Genomic DNA, 19,702 nt, shown 5'->3' with positions numbered 1-19,702 from the left:
TCAGTGAACTAGCTATTCTACTCCTGGGTTAGTGTGTCCCATGTGTTCCCCATGTGAGCTACTCGTTGAATCAGAAAAATCTGAAAATTAATGAATTAATTGTATTTACCCTTCTAAAATCTTACTTTCATTTCTGTGAAAATGAAGAAAAGGAGGAAGCAGTCGTCATTAACTGAACAACAGTCTCATGAGGTTTGGGGTTACGCATTTTTAATCATATTGATTTGCAAATCTGTATTACCATACTATTACTGTATTGAAACTGTATTACTTTTGCTTATTTAAAATAAATATTCAACCCTTTACTATTAGTTTAGTGAATGTATTTAAAGAGTATTCATTTTATTAAAGAGTTAATAACAATCGTAACGACCCTTCAACAGATGGGCGAACCAGATAACGTTGAGAATGGTGAAGGAAATGAGAAAAAGAGTGGAAAACAATCCAAGGACCCCAAGCGAAAGGCAAATGACACCGGCTCAGATGGTGGTGTCTTACGACCACTCAAGCTGTCCAAAAAGGAGCTATACAAAGCCCCCACCGTGGAAGAGCTTAACCAGCTGAAAGAAGCTGAAAATCTCTTCCACTGCAGCATATTGAAAATGCAGGTCAGAAATAACATGCATGTTTTACTGCCATTCTACGTTATCTTTGCTGCATACATGTTTTATTGTCCCGTCTACAGTCTGCTCATTGATTGCTCAATGTGATGCTCACTGCATGACATGGCTATGAACTGTGGATTATTTATATGTGTATTATAACAATATATTCAGTTTGACTTATCACTGATTCATATGGGTGATGTTCAGATGGAGGAACTGCTGAAAGAAGTGTCCCTTAGTGAGCACAGGAAGAATCTGGTGGACTCTTTTGTGCAGGAGGTTACAGACTCCCTGCAGTCTGTGCCTGAATCTGAAGTTGTGGAGGTCAGAAATTTGCACTACATTTACATTATCATCAGCACTGATTTTTACTTATCTATATGGTAGCTGCCCAAATCTTTTTCTTATTAGCGTTCTCTTTCTCTCTAGTTGGATGATCTTACATGGTTGCCAGGCGTTGAAGTCCCATTCCTCCTCGTCCCGCTGGAAGCAAAAGGCAAATTTCACATGGAGCCTCCTGCATCAATTGACGTGGTGGGCAGTTATCCACTGGGGACCTGTATCAAACCCAGAGTCATTGTGGACTTGGCTGTCACTATTCCAGCTGTAAGTTATAAACTCCAAAAACGGTGCTGTTTATGCAACATATTTCTCTCTTTGTCTGTCTATCCATCTATAAATCAATCTATCTAGTCATTTAAATTGTTTCTCTCTCTCTCTCTCTCTCTCTCTCTCTCTCTCTCTCTCTCTCTCTCTCTCTCTCTCTCTCTCTCTCTCTCTCTCTCTCTCTCTTTCTCTCTCTCTCTCTCTCTCGCTTTTTTTTACTGGATTGATCAATTTTTTCTGTGATTAATCGTGATTAAAACACTTAAATTTTTAATATATTTTATAATGTCATAATTTCACAGTTAATCTCCAAATCAATGTAAAAACAACTTTAAGACAGCATAATTTAAAATACTTGTTTAATGGCATTTTTTTAAAGAATGAAGACTAATATCACTGATACTAAAACAACTACTGATGTCCTTGTGATTTTTTTTCTCCAATTTTAAACATTAATTAATATAACACAAAAATAGATGCTGCATTAAACTGGAAAAAATTAATCGCATGTGTTAACATTGGTGGCACTTAATTTAATTATTTATATAATAATATTGCAAATAAGATGATTTAATGCACCCACATTGGTGACAAACATATGATGCAGGGCAACAACAGCTCACTGCGTAATGTAGCCTATAGAATGGATGTTGTTGTTTTTTTTAAAGAATGCTGTTTTGGTCCCGAATAGCAAGAATGCAATTGTGATATTGATTTTATACAACATGATAATTTAGAGTAGATGTAATATTGTTTGTTATCTATGTAAAATATTACCTGTAAAGCCACAGCAGAACTGCAAGCATTGTATTTAAACGAATCTGCGTTTTAGGGGAATCAATCAGATAAATCAATGATTCCATTCATAAAGAGAGCTATTTACTTAATTCCTCAATCAGCCATTTAAACCAATGGAATGAATGACTCAATTACTTACTCATTTAGACATTTATCGCCACCTACTGACAGTTTTAGTTTCTTATTTACTTCATTAAAAAACAAAATTATACATTGGAGATTGTTTTGCACAAAAATAAAAAATTCTGTTTATTTACATTTATTTATCCTCATGTCATTTCAAACGTGTATGACTTTCTTTCGAAAAATGTTGGCAACCAAACTGTTTTGGTCTGTAAATGTATCTAAATACCAATTTAGATGAGATTAAATTCAAGATTTTTTAAAAATGGCTTGGCAGCCCTAATCTGTCTGTCTGTCTACTGTCTGCCTGATTGTCTATCTATATTTCTGTATTCATCGGTGTGTATATGTCTGTCTATATCTATCTGTCTGTCTAACCCAGAAGTCTTCAACTCCTGCAAAGTTTATTTCCAACCTGCGTGTGTGTTTTCGAGTGATCTTGAAGAGCTTTATTAGCTAATAGCTACTTTAGGTGTGTTCGATTAGGTTTGAACTAAACTGCAGGACAGTGGTCTCTTCAGGGTAGGGTTGCACCAGTCGTTTGTAAGTTCTTCCTTAAATTTGAACGTTAAGTCCACACTAGTGGCTTAGTAACTACTAGATAGTTTGTAACTAACTTGCATCTTTTTTCAGTTGCAACATTTGATCTTAAGGCAGAATGTAGTTATTAGGTCGTAAGTTCTCCGTAATGTAATGCGTTGCCACATAATATGACGTTTACCCTCAATGATCCAATAGCAGCCTTCAAATACCTTAGCAGAAGTTGTGTTGAAATGCTCTGTATTTCAGTTTATCCATTATTATAACTTATTTTGCCTCACGTAACCAACGGTAAAAATACGTTTCCATTAAATACGGTACTTAATTATGAATAACTTAAGTGCTTTTATATATAAATAACATTCAGAAGCATTCAGTATATGAAACGACGTTAATAAGGATCAATAAATAAATACTTAAACAAAAACAAAAAACTTAAGAAATTACACTTCATTTATTATGACTGATTTTATTTGACATCATGACATGCACAACATGGAGCGATGGGACAGATGCATGCAGCGGCACACAGTTTTGCACGGGTTCATGTTAAAGAGCTGATAACAAAGTAATCTATTCACATAATGTTTTCTCTCTTAAAATATAAGTAAGTGTAAATATCAGCATTATCGTGTAAAGAATTGAAGTCTGCCATGTAAAACAAGAGTTTATGCAGTTCAGTCTGTCTGCTATTATTCCAACCATTACTCCATATCGGATGCTTTTGTAAATATTTAGTTGACATGTAGATTTATGCTTCAACTAAGTTTAATGGTACAATGCATAAATATTTAGGAGTGCATAAGTTGTAACTTAGTGCCCATTTATGTCAAAACAAGGCTAAGTTGTTTCTTACGCACAGCTGGTGCAACCGGCCCCAGGAGTATAGGCTTGAAGACCTCTGGCCTAAACTATAGTGCATTCATTAATTCTGTTACAATATGGTTTATCTTTATTCTTTGAAGTCTATTTTGCACCCAATGGATGCCATTAACCAGCGGTACCCACGAAAGCGAGCACTGTATCTGGCTGGCCTGGCCCAGCACCTCTGCTTCTCTGAGTCTGTGGGTTCACTGTGCTACTCTTGTCTCCATGGCAATCGGCTTCGCCCAGTCCTACTTCTCAAACCACCAGGTACAATTGTATTAACAGTAGCTTGTCACACCCATTAGCTTTTTCAAAGTTTACATTACATTTACTTGCAAATGCTTTCTTGCCAAAGCAATTTACATGGGCATGCATGTACTGTGTCTACTGTTATTATCTGCTCACATCATTTTGGCTTCCAAGTTAATTGCTGTTTAGCAGACACTTTTGGTTCTTGGAGTACACCAATAGAAGCAACTCTGTGAAGAACAATTAATTGGTCTTGCTCAGGAGCATGAATAAATAAGGGTGCCAGCCTGATTTTTTTTCATCATTGCTTCAAACTAAAATGTTCCTGAAACCTTTAAAATGATCATGACCTTTAGGTAAAGACAGCGGTAAGGTCACGTTGCGGATTCATGCTATTCCTCCTCTGGACTTCATCAAACCCAGCCGCTTTCATCCTCAGAAGAACAACATCAGGACTGATTGGTTTACCGGTGTTGCCAAAAAGCAGCTTGGTAATGAGGAACATTCTGAGATCAGCAATTTCCTGACTACGGCAGCACTCATATTGACTTCATAATATATTTCTGTAATTTTTACCATGCAGAGAGCAGCGAGCCAGCCACTCCTCATTATAACAGCACAGTTCTTGGAGATCATCTCCCACTGTCACATCTTCAGTTCCTGTCGGCTATCAGCGCACAGTGTCCTGCTTTTGGAGATGGTGTGGCTCTCCTCAAAGTGTGGCTGAGACAGAGAGAACTGGATCAGGTAAGACCACATTATTTCTGCGTTTGCATGTCATTTATTAACCACACTGAAATGACAGTAGTGGCGTGAATAGAAAATGTGACAGCCTGTTGGAGTGATTTATCTTGTTATATGACCTTATAATTGGATCTTTATATAGCATATTTTTATTTGTACATGCATAATTAGTTTAGTGTATATTAGAGCTGTATGATTAATTCAAATTAAACTGCTTTGGCTATAAGGCTGCATTTTAGTTTTTTTGTGTTTTATATTCATTAAATAAATATATGAAGGCTTGAAGAACATGGATAAGGATAAATATGTCCATAATTATTGTCACAGATCTTTAGCATGATAATATTATTTATAATTATAATAAATTGCATTAGCAAGGATAAATTATAGCTCAGATTGTGTTTGGCTTCAAGTAGATAGTCATTTATTCACATTATATTCACATTCACATATATATTCACACATATATACATATATATACATATTATTCACATATACATACATGTATTCATATGCACTTAAAGTAAACATAATGTGAACTGATCCCCAAAGAAGCTATCTAAAGCTTATACTAGGGGGTCATGACAAACCAAACAAAACAGAAAGATACAGAAACAAAAATTCATACATCACATTCATACAACAAAAGAAAAGAGATCCCAGTTAACAGATGCAATTTTGTTTAACAGTATACCTTCAGGTTGAACATTTTTTTTCTTTCTTTTTTTTTAATTTTTTTTTGCTGACATACATGCAGAGTGAAAAATAGTACGTATTCAGGAAGATGCATACAAGTTTAGTAAATGTTTCTTGAGGTTTTGTTTAAAAGACGAAATTGAGCTTGAGTTTTTCAAATTTTCATATACAGGTTCTTCTCAAAAGATTAGCATATTGTGTTAAAGTTCATTATTTTCCATAATGTAATGATACAAATGAAACTTGGGTAGGGGTTGAGGGTGAGACAGAAAGAAATTTCTACAAATAGGCTGTTCCCAGAGTGCTGTATCAAAGCACCTCAGTGGGAAGTCTGTGGGAAGGAAAAAGTGTGGCAAAAAAACGCTGCACAACGAGAAGAGGTGACGGGACCCTGAGGAAAATTGTGGAGTGGACCGATTCCAGACCTTGGGGGACCTGCGGAAGCAGTGGACTGAGTCTGGAGTAGAAACATCCAGAGCCACTGTGCACAGGCGTGTGCAGGAAATGGGCTACAGGTGCCGCATTCCCCAGGTCAAGCCACTTTTGGGCTACAGAGAAGCAGCACTGGACTGTTGCTCAGCGGTCCACATTACTTTTTTCAGATGAAAGCAAATTTTGCAGGTCATTCGGAAATCAAGGTGCCAGAGTCTGAAGGAAGACTGGGGAGAAGGAAATGCCAAAATGCCTGAAGTCCAGTGTCAAGTACCCACAGTCAGTGATGGTCTGGGGTGCCATGTCAGCTGCTGGTGTTGGTCCACTGTGTTTTTATCAAGGACAGAGTCAATGCAGCTAGCTATCAGGAGATTTTGGAGCACTTCATGCTTCCATCTGCTGAAAAGCTTTATGGAGATGAAGATTTCGTTTTCAGCACGACCTGGCACCTGCTCACAGTGCCAAAACCACTGGTAAATGGTTTACTGACCATGGTATTACTGTGCTCAATTGGCCTGCCAACTCGTCTGACCTGAACCCCATAGAGAATCTGTGGGATATTGTGAAGAGAAAGTTGAACACCTCAGCAGTGCCACAGGCTGATTCCCTCATGCCACGCCGTATTGAAGCAGTCATTTCTGCTAAAGGATTCCCGACCAAATATTGAGTGCATAACTGAACATAATTATTTGAAGGTTGTTTGAAACTATTTTTGTATTAAAAACACTTTTCTTTTATTGGTCGAATGAAATATGCTAATTTTTTTTATTTGAATTTTGGGTTTTCATGAGCTGTATGCCAAAATCATCAGTATTAAAATAATAAAAGACCTGAAAGTTTTCAGTTGGTGTGCAATGAGTCTAAAATATATGAAAGTTAAATTTTTATCATTACATTGAACTTTAACACAATATGCTAATGTTTTGAGAAGGACCAGTAGACCTAGGAAGGCTTGGGGGTCAGTAAATTATGGGATAATTAAATTTTTTGGTGAACTATTCCTTTAATATTTAATATTTGTATATTTTTAAACTATTTTTGACAAAAAAAATGTTAAACAATAACTGGCAAACCTTTTTTAAGATACAAGGTCTTTTTTTGTGTAGCCAAATAAAATAAAATAAACGGATCACAATAAATTAATAAATTCTGTTTCTTTTACCCCTTTAGGGTGCAGGTTGTTTTTGCGGCTTCCATGCATCAATGTTAATGGCTTATCTTCTGTCCACACACAAAGTGGGCAAAACCATGAATGCCTACCAACTCTTCAGGAATGCACTCCACTTCTTTGGTAAGAGAGATCATCGTATAACTGCTTTTCATAACTTAAAGTTCTTATGATGGTTATGGAACTGTATAGTTTAATCTGCTTTTTCCTTTTACATTTTCAGCTTCCACAGATCTGACAGAGAACGGTATTACCTTGGCTAAAAACCCAGACTCAAAAGCAGTGAGCAGAAGTGACCTATGCACGCACTTTTTTTTTTAACCCGTTTTGTGTGCATCACCATGCCTTTCTCTTTTCTCCTGTTTCAGCCCTCACTGCCGGAGTTCCATGCAGCATTCTCTGTGGTCTTTGTGGACCCCTCTGGGCATCTCAATCTTCTGGCGGACATGACAGCTGTTACCTACAAACAGGTGAGCTCTGATGTAGTATCAATTTAGCTCCTTGATAATTTGATATTCACTTAGGGTGCTTTCACACCAGCACATTTGTTGCGCACCTGGGTTCGACTGATGTCAGAGTTCGGTTTGTTTGGATGATGTGAACGCTGTCTTCTGAACTTGTGTGCGGACCCGCAAACCATACCCGAGTCCGCTTAAAAAGGTGGTTTGGGGTTCTGTTCATGTGAACTCCGGTACGGTTCGGTGATGATGTGAACGCAATCGTTCTAAATTATGAAATTGCCACTGTAAATGACATATGATTTAATAAAAATGTGTTTTGTGTTACTATTCATTTTGCCACCTTCTCGCTCGCCGTCATTACCAAGCAACAGGGTAAACAGCTGCTGCTTTGTTGACGCAACCTGGTTCAGACCCAAATAATATAATATGAACATAGTCCAGTGGGGGCAGGGGGAACTCTGGTTGAAAGCACTTAGTTTATAGTAAATTTAACTTGTTATTAAATGTATTTATAAATAAGGGTGCAAGTTAAATGTTATTTAACTTGTTATTATAAGTGTAATTATAAATACACTTTTTTTTTTTTTTTTTTTTTTTATAAAAGATTTTTGACCTATATTAAAACTGTAATATTTCTAGATATTTTCTTACCATTAGTAAGAAATTAGTATTGTAGTCAAATATTTACTCTGCCTAATTGTATTGCCTTTGAAATACCTTCATTTGGGGCAGTATTATCACTAAATAAAACTATTTAAAAAAATGTTTTTATTGAGATAAAAATAAAGTAAAACAACTTAAACTAAACAAAAGTAAAAAAAACCTAAAAAAACAAATAGAAATATAAAAAATGACAAACTCAACAAAATGACTAAACCTAAAATGTAAATGAATTACTAAAACAGCTGTTTAACTGTTTAAAAATATATGTTAAAAATATAACTATACTAAAATAACATTGGCTTTCTCATATATGTAATTATTTTGATACATGTATTTGCATGTCAGATCCAGCATGAGGCATCACTCTCGTTGACGTTCTGGGATGATCCGACAGTAGACGGCTTCCAGGCTCTGCTCATGACATCCAAAGCCATGATCAGAACATATGACAATGTATTTCAGTAAGTGTCCTTTAAAACACACCTGCTATTCACATGTTATAGTATTTATGTTTTTCCTAACACACTTTCTCTATCTCGTTCTCAGACTGAGTGAGCTGGTGAATTTACAGGCCTCTTGTAAGAAGCTTTCACTCCTCAATGAGCTCATGGACCACAGCGGGAACTATGTCCTCAGTGCACTTCCTTTCATTTTGTCCCTCTTGCAGCGAGGGCTTGGAGAAAGGATCAACCTTCTAGCACACTCACTCCCTAAGGACCCTGAGGTACCAATAACATTGGTCAAAACATTTTAAAACTTTTAATTTGCCAGTCAAAGCATTCTGAACAGTCTGTACACATGTTGTTTTAATGTGTGTAAAAAAACAAATTACAGTGGCCGGTGGACAGTGAACCTCCTAAGCATAAGGACCAGCCGCCTTTGAGCATTGGTTTGAAGCTGAACATTGAGCATGCTCTCTCTATTCTTGAGAGAGGGCCGCCAGCAGATAACCCCAAGGTAAACTAGCCCACATATCCACAGATGTCTGTGTATGTGTCTTATGATTCTGTAGCAGTGTCCAAACACTCTTTCTTTTGTTTGTGTTTCAAGGCAGCTGAGTTTAGGCAGCTGTGGGGCTCTCGCTCAGAGTTGCGGCGCTTCCAGGATGGAGCCATCACTGAGGCAGTGCTGTGGTCAGGGAACGCCACCTGTCAGAGGAGACTCATTCTACTGGACATCATCACTCACCTACTACAGCTGTACGCCTCTATTCTAACCATTATAATACTCAACTTAAATACACTCTCTAAAAGTAGCGCATTCACACTACCCGTGACTTTTTCGCTACTTGCCAACAGTGAGCATTCAGGTAGCTAGTGGGCGTTCCCACTTCTGGTTGCCTAATAACTAATGATTTCACTCCTTTTGGTTGTTGCTCTTGAAAGTCGTTCTTCTTTTGTATAAAATTAATTATATCAACTTTTTTGCGTCACTGGACACACCTATATCCTGTCACCAATGGTCACTGTCGCTCATATTGCTGGAAATTGCCAGCTCTCTATAATGAATGGGATTGTCGCTGCTTGTCACTGGCAGTGTGAATGCAACTTTAATCAATTCAGACATATACTTTTAAAGGTGGGGTAAGTGCTATCTGGTAACTGTTGTTGATATTTCAAATCACCAAAAGAAACACGCCCCTACCCCCAAAAAGGGTCTTGCCTCTATTTTGATAGCTCCGCCCTACACGTACGTAACCTAGGCAACGACTATGGCAGAGTCTGTGTGTAACTAATCCAGGTCGAATATTCAATGAAAAAGTCACCCCTTCCATCACAAAAACACACACAAACCGTTCTCATGAACAACTCGATAGTACACGAGCACGACAGTCCAACTAATGACATATTACAATTATGACCAGAATAGAGTTATAGCGATCACAAAACACAATCCATTCTCATGAACAACTCTATAGAACACAAGCCCGATAGTCCAGCTAACGACATATTACAATTATGACAAGATAAGGGTTATATAGATCATGAAAAGAGGAAACAAACATGTATTAGGAGTATAGTATCTTACTTGTCGGAGACATTGTGTTAGCTGATCTTGAAACAGAAAGTGAGGAGATTTAGATGCTCCATACGGTGTGGAAATGAACGGGTCTTTATCATCGCTGAAGTGAGCCACAATATGATCGCAAATGGACTAACAAGCGAACATGACACACGAGCATAGTCAAGCAAAAGCCAGCATATATAAGTTCTCGGCTAATGTCTGTTATGTGTGTCTTGTGTTTTGAATAATGAGGTGCACTGAGTGCTTTTCTCACCATCAATAGTAGATGCAGTTTACAGAATTAGCTGCACATTTTTGAACGTAACAGTGTTAAAAAAAAAAAAATCAAAACTGCCAATTGAAATAAAGCTAAAATAATATAAATATTTAATATATAAATAGTATAAATATTTGATGGAAAAGTGTTGCAACTAACTGAAATAAAATATTGTGAAGTACTAAAATTACTAAAACAAAAATAATATAAAAATATTGTTATTGAATAATTATTAGAATATATTAAAAATTATTATTAATATTATTGAAATATTAAGGCAAGAAAAATTAAATGCACATGACAACTAAAATGAAAATATAAAAATAAAAGCTCTAATAGTATATCATAAATACATTAAAATATAATTAAAATAACATATATAAGCAGAATGGATATTATTACTGAAATATTTGCAAATAAATAGCAGTCTTATCGAATTGGAGTCGAGTTGAATTGAGATCTGAATCAGAATCTAATTGAATATTTCTGTTAAGGTGGTACTGTGGAACATTAGCTTATTTTTGTTAGCATACTATTTTTCATTTTATCTTTTTTTTTGTTTTTTATAAGCTTTTCCTTGGCACATGTTTGCATAAATTACATTCTCGTGTTATTTGTAATCTCATTGTAGTCATGCCGATATCCCTGAATCGTCTGTGAGATTTGTTGGTGGACAGCTGGATGATGTCATCAGAGTTGGCAAAGAGGTACTTTATAAAAGTTATTGTGCTATTTATTAAATGTGAAATGTGAAAATTAGTAAATGGGTTGCTTCATCTGCACAAGCTAATGTTTTAAATTTTATTTTTTGGTCGCCCAGATCTGCACTACAGGAGAGGAAGAGAGTCTGATGGTGGTTCAGTCTTATGATGATCTGAGCAGGAAGCTCTGGCAGTTGAAGGGCCTGCCACTGTCTATTACATCAGTGCAGGGTGCCCACCAGGCATTGAGATACACACAGGTCAGCCACTTCCTCACTATATTCAGTTGTGGGATGTATTATGTATATGAGAAAAGAATTACAGAATTAATTTTCTTTTTTTCCCTAATTTGTCCTCTGCAGGTTTTTCCACCAGTTCCTGTGAAGCTGATCTATTCTTTTTTTAACAAAAAGAAGAACCATCGCAGATTAGTGCCACGGGCGGACAAACCTTGCCCTTATTACATCACCCCTATTAAAGGTACTCAGACATGTTTACTGTATTAAGTCTTTTTCATAATTCTCATGTTGTTCCAAACCAGACTGGAACCCTCTTTCACTTCCATTATATGAAATAGAGGGGCTACTGGCAAAGATAAACTTTAGAAGTTCATCTTTCTTATTCTACATGAGAAAGGAAGTCATAAAGGTTTGGGATTACATGAGAGTGAGTAAATAACACAATTTTCCTTTTTGGGATGAATTATCACTTTAAAATGCTTCTGATCACTGTGTATAGATTGCTACAGGAATGATGTACAGTATTTTTTTGGCATAAATCTGATATTATTTTTCTTGTATTATCTTCCCAAATGGACTTTAATAAAATGTAAAACCTAAATTGACAAATGAATGCAGACAATTTGAATAACTCCATGTTGAGGTATTTGCTGATTTCAACAAACAAAAAAAGTGTTTTACTTTTTTAAAGTATTTTTTTTTGTACTATGTATTGTAATATGTCAAAAACATCATACAGCTCATATTGTCATGTGTCATATGTTATTTGAAAGGTCTCACGGAGTAGAATACACATGCATAATTTTTTTGGGCTTTGACTAAACTTGAGCAAGTTTTTGTTCCTGAAGCCCCGCATGACCCATATGTAAATAATAAACGGATGCAGCATTTATGTCACGTTTTTGCTTGTAACGTCATGATCGTGGAAAACATCCTCACGGAGTAACGACCATAGACTGTAAAAAAAAAATATGGACGTAGTGTCCGTGATGTCACCCATAGGATTCTGAAGAGCAGTTTTGAAGCATAAAGTAGAGACGAGCTGGCCATTGCCATCTTGGCAACGCGTCATTGAGCTCCATGCCCGGATAACAGAAAATTGGCAAAGAGGCGGGACATGGGCTGAGCTGAGGTGACGCGATGACTAACAGACAGTGGATAAATAGCTATCCACCTATCAATCAAAGTGTCCACGCCCTTAATTATGCAGAACTTTAAGGCTTTATATAATGTAAATGAATGAGTTTTTAAAAAATTTACCCCCCTCACAGTTGTCATGAAGGGCAAAATTACCTGTATAGACCAAAACCACAATTTGTACCAGACTGTTAAGATGTTTTTTTTTTTCTGTTGTAAAATTGGGCATTTTAACATGGGGCTTAATGCTCCTGGAGCCTATCTCTAGTGGCCAGTTGAGGAATTGCAGTTTAAGTCACTTCTGTATTGGCTTCAACAGAAATTGGGGGAGGTTGCTGCTTGGTTACGACACACAAAACTTGCGCACTTCTAGCTAAGTAAAATCAAATGTAGCTTTTACGTAGCGTTCATTCATGAACATGCATAGATTGTATAAAACATCATTACTTACAGTGGATGCTCCTGATTTAAATAAATCCATAATCAACATAATCCTTGGTGTTGATCGTGAGATATTCATCACAGAGGAATTACAACAATTTTAAAAGTGCCGTTAGGTAGCATCAATGGCTAAACTTGGTTCTAAATGCTGTAATTTTTTACTACAATTTGATCGAGATGCATCTCACATGTAGGGGAACCTCCCTACCTTATTTATTTAGTTATTGCGTGTCAAATAAGAAAGATGTATAAAATTATTGTAAATTATACATTTCTTTGTCTAAATGTAATGAAATAAAAAATATATATATTATTTCCTTGCTGTAGTTTTAAGTTATGAGACTTTACTTTTGTTTATGTCACTCAGAAAAAAACTTTCTTTCAGGGGTTAAGGGGTTTCATAGAGTCCTGTTTAACTAGTTATTAGCAACCACCTTTTTCCAGAAACTCAAAATCTTTTTTTTAATCACAAGGGTGTATCATTGATGTATTTTCTTTTGTAGAATACAATGTGAAACTATCTTGAGCTTGTGTTCACCACAGACCTTATGAGTCTGGATTTTAGGACTCATTCCTGCAGCACTCTAGTTTGGTTTCGATGTTTATGTTTTGAGCGCAGCTTTACAGAAATTAGTTATATGAATATGCTGTTAGCTTTCATCCCCTTTTGTCATTTATTTCTCTAGTCATTGTTCACATGGAGGGAAGTGGAAAATGGCCCAGTGAGCACCTGGCAATACGCCATATCAAAGCAGCCTTTCACATCTGCTTGGGAGAACTGCTTAACAAGCAACACCAATACAAATGTCATGCAACACCCGCCTACCTGGATGTGTGTAAGGTAATGTGTGCACGTTTATATATGTGCTGTTGTTTTTCACATACACTCACCTAAAGGATTATTATAGAAACACCTGTTAAATTTCTTATTAATGCAAATATCTAATCAACCAATCACATGACAGTTGCTTCAATGCATTTAGGGGTGTGGTCCTGGTTAAGACAATCTCCTGAACTCCAAACTGAATGTCAGAATGGGAGCGTGGCATGGTTGTTGGTGCCAGACGGGCCGATCTGAGAATTTCACAGTCTGCTCAGTTACTGGGATTTTCACGCACAACTATTTCTAGGGTTTACAAATAATGGTGTGAAAAGGGAAAAACAACTATTATGCCACAGTCCTGTGGGCTAAAATGCCTTGTTGATGCTAGAGGTCAGAGGACAATGGGCCAACTGATTCAAGCTGATAGAAGAACAACTTTGACTGAAATAACCACTCAATACAAGCAAGGTATGCAGCAAAGCATTTGTGAAGCCACAACACGCACAACCTTGAGGCAGATGGGCTACAACAGCAGAAGACCCCACCGGGTACCACTCATCTCCACTACAAATAGGAAAAAGAGGCTACAATTTGCACAAGCTCACCAAAATTGGACAGTTGAAGACTGGAAAAATGATGCCTGGTCTGATGAGTCTCGATTTCTGTTGAGACATTCAGATGGTAGAGTCAGAATTTGGCATTAACAGAATGAGAACATGGATCCATCATGCCTTATTACTACTGTGCAGGCTGCTGGTGGTGGTGGTGTAATGGTGTGGGGGATGTTTTCTTGGCACACTTTAGGCCCCTTAGTGCCAATTGGGCATCGTTTAAATGCCACGGCCTACCTGAGCATTGTTTCTGACCATGTCCATCCCTTTATGACCACCATGTACCCATCCTCTGATGGCTACTTCCAGCAGGATAATGTACCATGTTACGAAGCTCGAATTATTTCAAATTGGTTTCTTGAACATGACAATGAGTTCACTGTACTAAAATGGCCCACACAGTCACCAGATCTCAATGTAAATATGTTGTCACAGAATAAGAATATGTGAATAACTCAGTTTTGACAAAAGCGTCAGATAGAACCTTATAATTCCAAGGTGATGAAATATTTAGCTTGCAATATATTGCCAAAAGTATTATGACACCCCTCCAAATGATTGAATCATGGTGGTCCAAAAGCTCAGTGAATTCAAGCGTGGTACTGTGATAGGTTTCCAACTGTGCAATAAGCCATTCATGAAATTTCCTCACTACTAAATATTCCACAGTCAACTGTCAGCCATTAAATGGTAGGCCACGTAAAATCACATAATGGAGTCAACATATGCTGAGGTACACAATGTCAACTTTCTGCAGAATCAATAGCTACAGACCTCCAAACTTTGTGTGGCCTTCAGATTAGCTCAAGAAGCTATTACACCAAGCCTTACATCACCCAGTGCAATTCAAAGCGTCGGATCACCAGATCTCAACTCAATAGAGCATCTTTGGGATGTGGTGGAACACGAGCTTCGTGCCCTGGATGTGCATCCCACAAATCTCCATCAACTGCAAGATGCTATCCTATCAATATGGGCCAACATTTCTAAAGAATGCTTTCAGCACCTTGTTTAATCAATGCCACGTAGAATTAAGGCCGTTCTGAAGGCGAAAGGGGGTCAAACACAGTATTAGTATGGTGTTTCTAATAATCCTTTAGGTGAGTGTATATGATAGTAATATTACTTTGTCCCAATAGATTTATTCAACATAATTCATGTATCTGTTCAGGATGGGCTAGTCTTCCGAATCCAGGTGGCATATCACAGAGAACCGCAGATCCTGAGGGAAAGCCTGACCCCTGAGGGAATGCTGATCTACAGGGAAAACGCTGAGGCCCAGGCGCTGGAGCTGGAGACCCAGCACAAACCTTTTCTAACCAGCACCTTGCATGGGTACAAAACACATGCATAAACATGCATGATACACTCATTTGGTTCGGCCTTGTTTTGACAAGTGGCTTTTTGTTTAGATAACTAGTTAACTGATGTTAATTTGCATGTTAGGCTCCAGCAGCAGCATGGGTGTTTTGGTGTCGTGTGCCGTCTGGCTAAGCGCTGGCTGGCATCTCAGTTCCTTTTGGAATATATCCAAGAGGAAGCAGCTGACCTGTTAGTGGCTTCACTTTTCCTACATCCTGCGCCATTCACTCCACCAAGGTAATATGGCCCCTGGCTCATTCATTTATTAATTATTGTATTATATTTTATACATATATAGTGACACCACACCTCTTCCAGCTCTCCTCAGGTGGGATTCCTTCGCTTCCTTCATTTGCTTTCCACTTTTGACTGGAAAAACAATCCCCTGATAGTCAACCTGAATGGGAAACTCACTGGTAAGCTTCATCTTGTGTATTTCACCACTGATATTATTTTAGTGTTTGCACGACTACTCCTTTTTACAAATCTTTCAGAAAATTTGCCCATTAACCCAGGTCAGTGTTTACCCTGTATAAATTAAGTTTACACTATTTATACTGTGCATGGGTGAGGAATAAAGAAGAGCTTATGTCCGTCTACTGATTCATGTCATTAACAGTGCAAAAAAAGCAGTCATCCCTGACTTGGAACAAGGATTTTTCCTCAAGTCATTTGATCCACGACTAGTCGACACAGACATTGACTAGTAGCAGGATGAATTGTCTTTGCATGCCCTAACATTTGTGGATACTGAAATTAGTATCTTTGTTTCAGCTGCTGACCACACAGATATAAAGAATGACTTTGTGGCTTCTAGAGAATCTCTTCCCACCATGTTCATAGCAACTCCCAATGACAAGAAGGTCTCTGTGTGGACTAAAAAGGCTCCTTCTGTGCAGGTTTGTAGATGCAGTAGTGTCCTTAATTACTGTATTTGACAAATTGTTATAGATTTGTTATATTAGTAAATATCAAAACTTGCTGTCTCCTCCACACAGATGCTTCAGCGTGCTGTTATACTTGCAGCAGAGAGTTTGCGCATTTTAGAGACTCATCTTATTGACTCGAAGGACGTCCGGGTCAGTTCCTCTATATTTATCATGTATTTTGCAAATTTATGCAACTGTCATCTTTTTGTCTTTTTTTTTTTGGTCCTCACTGTTTCCTTTCTTTGTTTCTAGGTGGCATTTCGACCTCCTCTGGAGGATTATGATGTTCTGATCCACCTCATTCCAAAGCAGGTTCCTCTGTTAGCTAAAGCTGTCGATCCTCCTGCCATCACCTTTCAGCAAGGCGTCGTTAGAGGCGAGCCATCCACCTCAGACGGAGCTTTACCAGTCATAGATTATGATCCGGTCCGACTGTATCTCTCTGAACTCAGGGTTTGTGTAGTTTGTAATTCACTTTTACTGAATCTTCTCTAGGGATGGGCGATATCTTATCATTTGCACTATACCGGTAAAAATTCTCTCTATGATAAGAATGTCTTCCCGTGAAAATAACGATTAGTTGATGCGACCCATTCACAGCTCATGTGCAGAGCAAAAACAGCTATGGCACTAAAACAAGGAGCTACCACTACAATCTGAAACCTGTACACAGTACACACAGATATATTTTCACGTGATGAGCACTTAGACTGATCGCTTGAGAGATACGCTCTTTGTCAAGCGATCCATAAAGCACACCATTTCAGTTCATCTCAATGAATGCGCAGTGTATTTGACGCTTAGTTACTAGTGGTCCACTGAGACCGCTCTGTGTTTCTCAAACACTCAAAAAGAGAGCGAGAGTCTTGCATACCACACAGAATTGACATGCTACATGTAAACAATATTCTTTGTTGTATGTAGTCCCTGTAAAATAATGCTGTTTATTTGGAATTATTCAGCCTTTATGAACAAGCAGAAACTAATGCGCAGACGTCAATCTCATTGGCTGGTGCTCATCTTTTACCGTTCCTGTTTTGATTTCAGTAAATCAGATCAAGTGAACGCTGGCAGTGTGGTTAATATTCATAAACCCAGCAGTTCTATCATTAAACCATTATTTGCTCTTTGTTTTTGTTTTGTAATCCGAAGACATGGTTGGGAATATTACTTTTGCTATTTGCACTATTTTTGTGTGTGTGTGTCTATATATGTGTGTATAATGTATAATGTGTGTATAATGTATGTTACATTTAATTTTTTTATGTGAATTAGTATTGTTTGTATTGTGCAATGTTTTTCACAGCACAGTTGCACTATTTAAACATTACCTGCACTTTTACAGAAGAAATATATCTGCAACTTTACCATTTCTGAAAAGGCTGGTGTTTGGATTTCTACTGTTTTTTGTTTTTTATTTTATGTAATTTGTATGTTATAGGAGCCCATTGATGATGGGTATGTTTTACTTTAGATCAATGTTTGTTTTTCTGAAGCTCTCAGGAATGCATGCAGCTCTCATTTGTAGCCAAAAATATAGTACATGAATAGTACTAAATTTATAGTGTCATTGATATCATTATCGCAATAAATACCAGAAAATATTGTGATGTATCGCTCGTCCCTAATCTTCTAATCTTTTCCCATTATGCCCTGATTGACTTTTCAATCTGTCTTATACCAGTTCTCTTGTGATTTTTAGGATGCATTTGGAGATCTGGCTCTGTTTTTTTATGACCCGTTTGGTGGAACCGTGATTGCAGTGCTTTGGAAGCCAACTGCCTTTGAGCCGCAACCCTTCAAGGTTCCTCCTCTATTATTAATTTATTATTATTTTTTAAAGCTTTTATTTACTCTGACCCTGACTATAGTTGGCAGAATTTGTCAATTGACTTACCATTGAGTTTTTTGGCACCTCCTGACTCATGATTTTCTCTGTTCTCAGACATCTTTAATGAATGCGCGCCGTGTGGAGGTGAATGGAGATGTGGCAACCACCGTGCCAAACATAGAGGCCATCCTGCAGGATTTCCGCATCATCGGGGAGGGTCTCGTCCAAAAATTGGAACTAAGGACGGAAAAATGGGCTGTCTAGGATCTGGCAGTAGTTTCTGTGGATATAACCATTTTTTGAGATATATGCTGTTTACTTTTAACATTTCGTCTGCACAAATTGCTTCAATTAAATTCTAAGCATCTGCCTTCTGTTTTATTTTACATAATTATAAGATGGTTTGATCCTTTTATACAATGAGTGTGACCCAATTTTATATGTAAGTAGAATAGACTGAATGTGGCTTTGTAAAGAAACGGACAATGATATGCAAAACTGAATGTATCACAATTTAATTTTAGCCCAAAATGTATTACATAACATTAAGAAACATTAAGACAATAATTCTTCATAATTTTAGGAACATAATTATTTTTACTGTGACATCATGGTTGTTTAACATTTTCTCCCAAATTCTTATTGCTGTGCTTTGGCAAATTAAAGAACATGTTATTATTGGGTGTAATTTTTTCACTTTTTGTAATAGTTTTTAATTGTCTTTCTCAAGACAAATTTAAAATATGGTGTTTTTAAAATTTTAAAAAAGTATTCTATTTAAATAGATTATTATACATTACATAATATTATATATTTAGTATATTAATATTTCCATTCCTATTGTAAGCTGCTCATCCCAAATAAGGGCAGTGACGTCAGTGGCGTCCATGGGGTTTCCTTGAGTGTGCCGGGCGAGAGAGAAACACCTGTGTCAAATTAGTAATTAGAGATTAAAGCTATAAAGGTATGATGCTTTTGTTGTTTGGGAGGGCTTTTTCTGTGAGTGCTGCTGAGTTCCTTGCCGAGGCTGCCGTGTCGGGACGTGGGCTGAGGATTGTTCCTGTTGCGTGCGAATAGCTGGGAGGGATAGTTTGTAGTATTGGGGTTTTCCCCTACTAAGTTGGGCGGCCGCCGTTGATTTCCCCGAACGCTGTATCCCACGTCCGGTAGCGGGTAAGGAAGCCAGCAGTACACTTTTATTTTCACCGCTGTAGTGTTTGATGTGTTTTTTTAATGTATTGAGATATATATATATATGGTGGTTGTATTGCCGGGGAGACTTATTTCATGTGTGTGCCAATATTGGTCCCCCGGCGCTTTTTGTCTGTAAAGTGAGCGTGTGTGTGCAGGGGGTTTGAGGGCAGGTTATTATCTCCTAACGCTCCTGTAGGTTAT

At 37.4% G+C, this 19,702-nt stretch overlaps 1 protein-coding gene across 1 annotated transcript; it reads left to right on the top strand.

Moving 5' to 3' along the window:
* The first annotated feature begins 29 nt into the window (after window positions 1–29).
* nol6 (nucleolar protein 6 (RNA-associated)) lies at window positions 30–18,674 on the top strand. The gene is made up of 26 exons (XM_067438197.1): window positions 30–192; window positions 384–608; window positions 813–929; window positions 1,035–1,211; window positions 3,638–3,806; window positions 4,145–4,279; window positions 4,372–4,535; window positions 6,831–6,951; window positions 7,052–7,110; window positions 7,197–7,298; window positions 8,298–8,413; window positions 8,499–8,676; window positions 8,787–8,909; window positions 9,003–9,151; window positions 10,865–10,940; window positions 11,054–11,194; window positions 11,297–11,414; window positions 13,438–13,592; window positions 15,357–15,520; window positions 15,632–15,784; window positions 15,866–15,963; window positions 16,322–16,446; window positions 16,546–16,626; window positions 16,729–16,929; window positions 18,179–18,280; window positions 18,422–18,674. Exons 1-26 carry the CDS (start codon window positions 142–144, stop codon window positions 18,569–18,571), a joined length of 3,450 nt encoding a protein of 1,149 aa, XP_067294298.1. The 5' UTR covers window positions 30–141; the 3' UTR covers window positions 18,572–18,674.
* Window positions 18,675–19,702: the final 1,028 nt, after the last annotated feature.

This window comes from Pseudorasbora parva, chromosome 3 (assembly GCF_024679245.1).
Source record: "Pseudorasbora parva isolate DD20220531a chromosome 3, ASM2467924v1, whole genome shotgun sequence".
Classification (NCBI taxonomy): domain Eukaryota; kingdom Metazoa; phylum Chordata; class Actinopteri; order Cypriniformes; family Gobionidae; genus Pseudorasbora; species Pseudorasbora parva.
The sequence above is the reverse complement of the archived record's forward strand: the minus strand, read 5'-3'. Positions and strand labels throughout refer to the sequence as shown.

Coding starts and splice junctions, on each gene's coding strand:
- nol6 (XM_067438197.1), top strand. CDS start 142: ATGAAGAAAAGGAGGAAGCAGTCGTCATTAACTGAACAACAGTCTCAT. Junction 4,280..4,371: donor TGTTGCCAAAAAGCAGCTTG/GTAATGAGGAAC, acceptor TTTACCATGCAG/AGAGCAGCGAGCCAGCCACT. Junction 11,195..11,296: donor AGGCATTGAGATACACACAG/GTCAGCCACTTC, acceptor TGTCCTCTGCAG/GTTTTTCCACCAGTTCCTGT.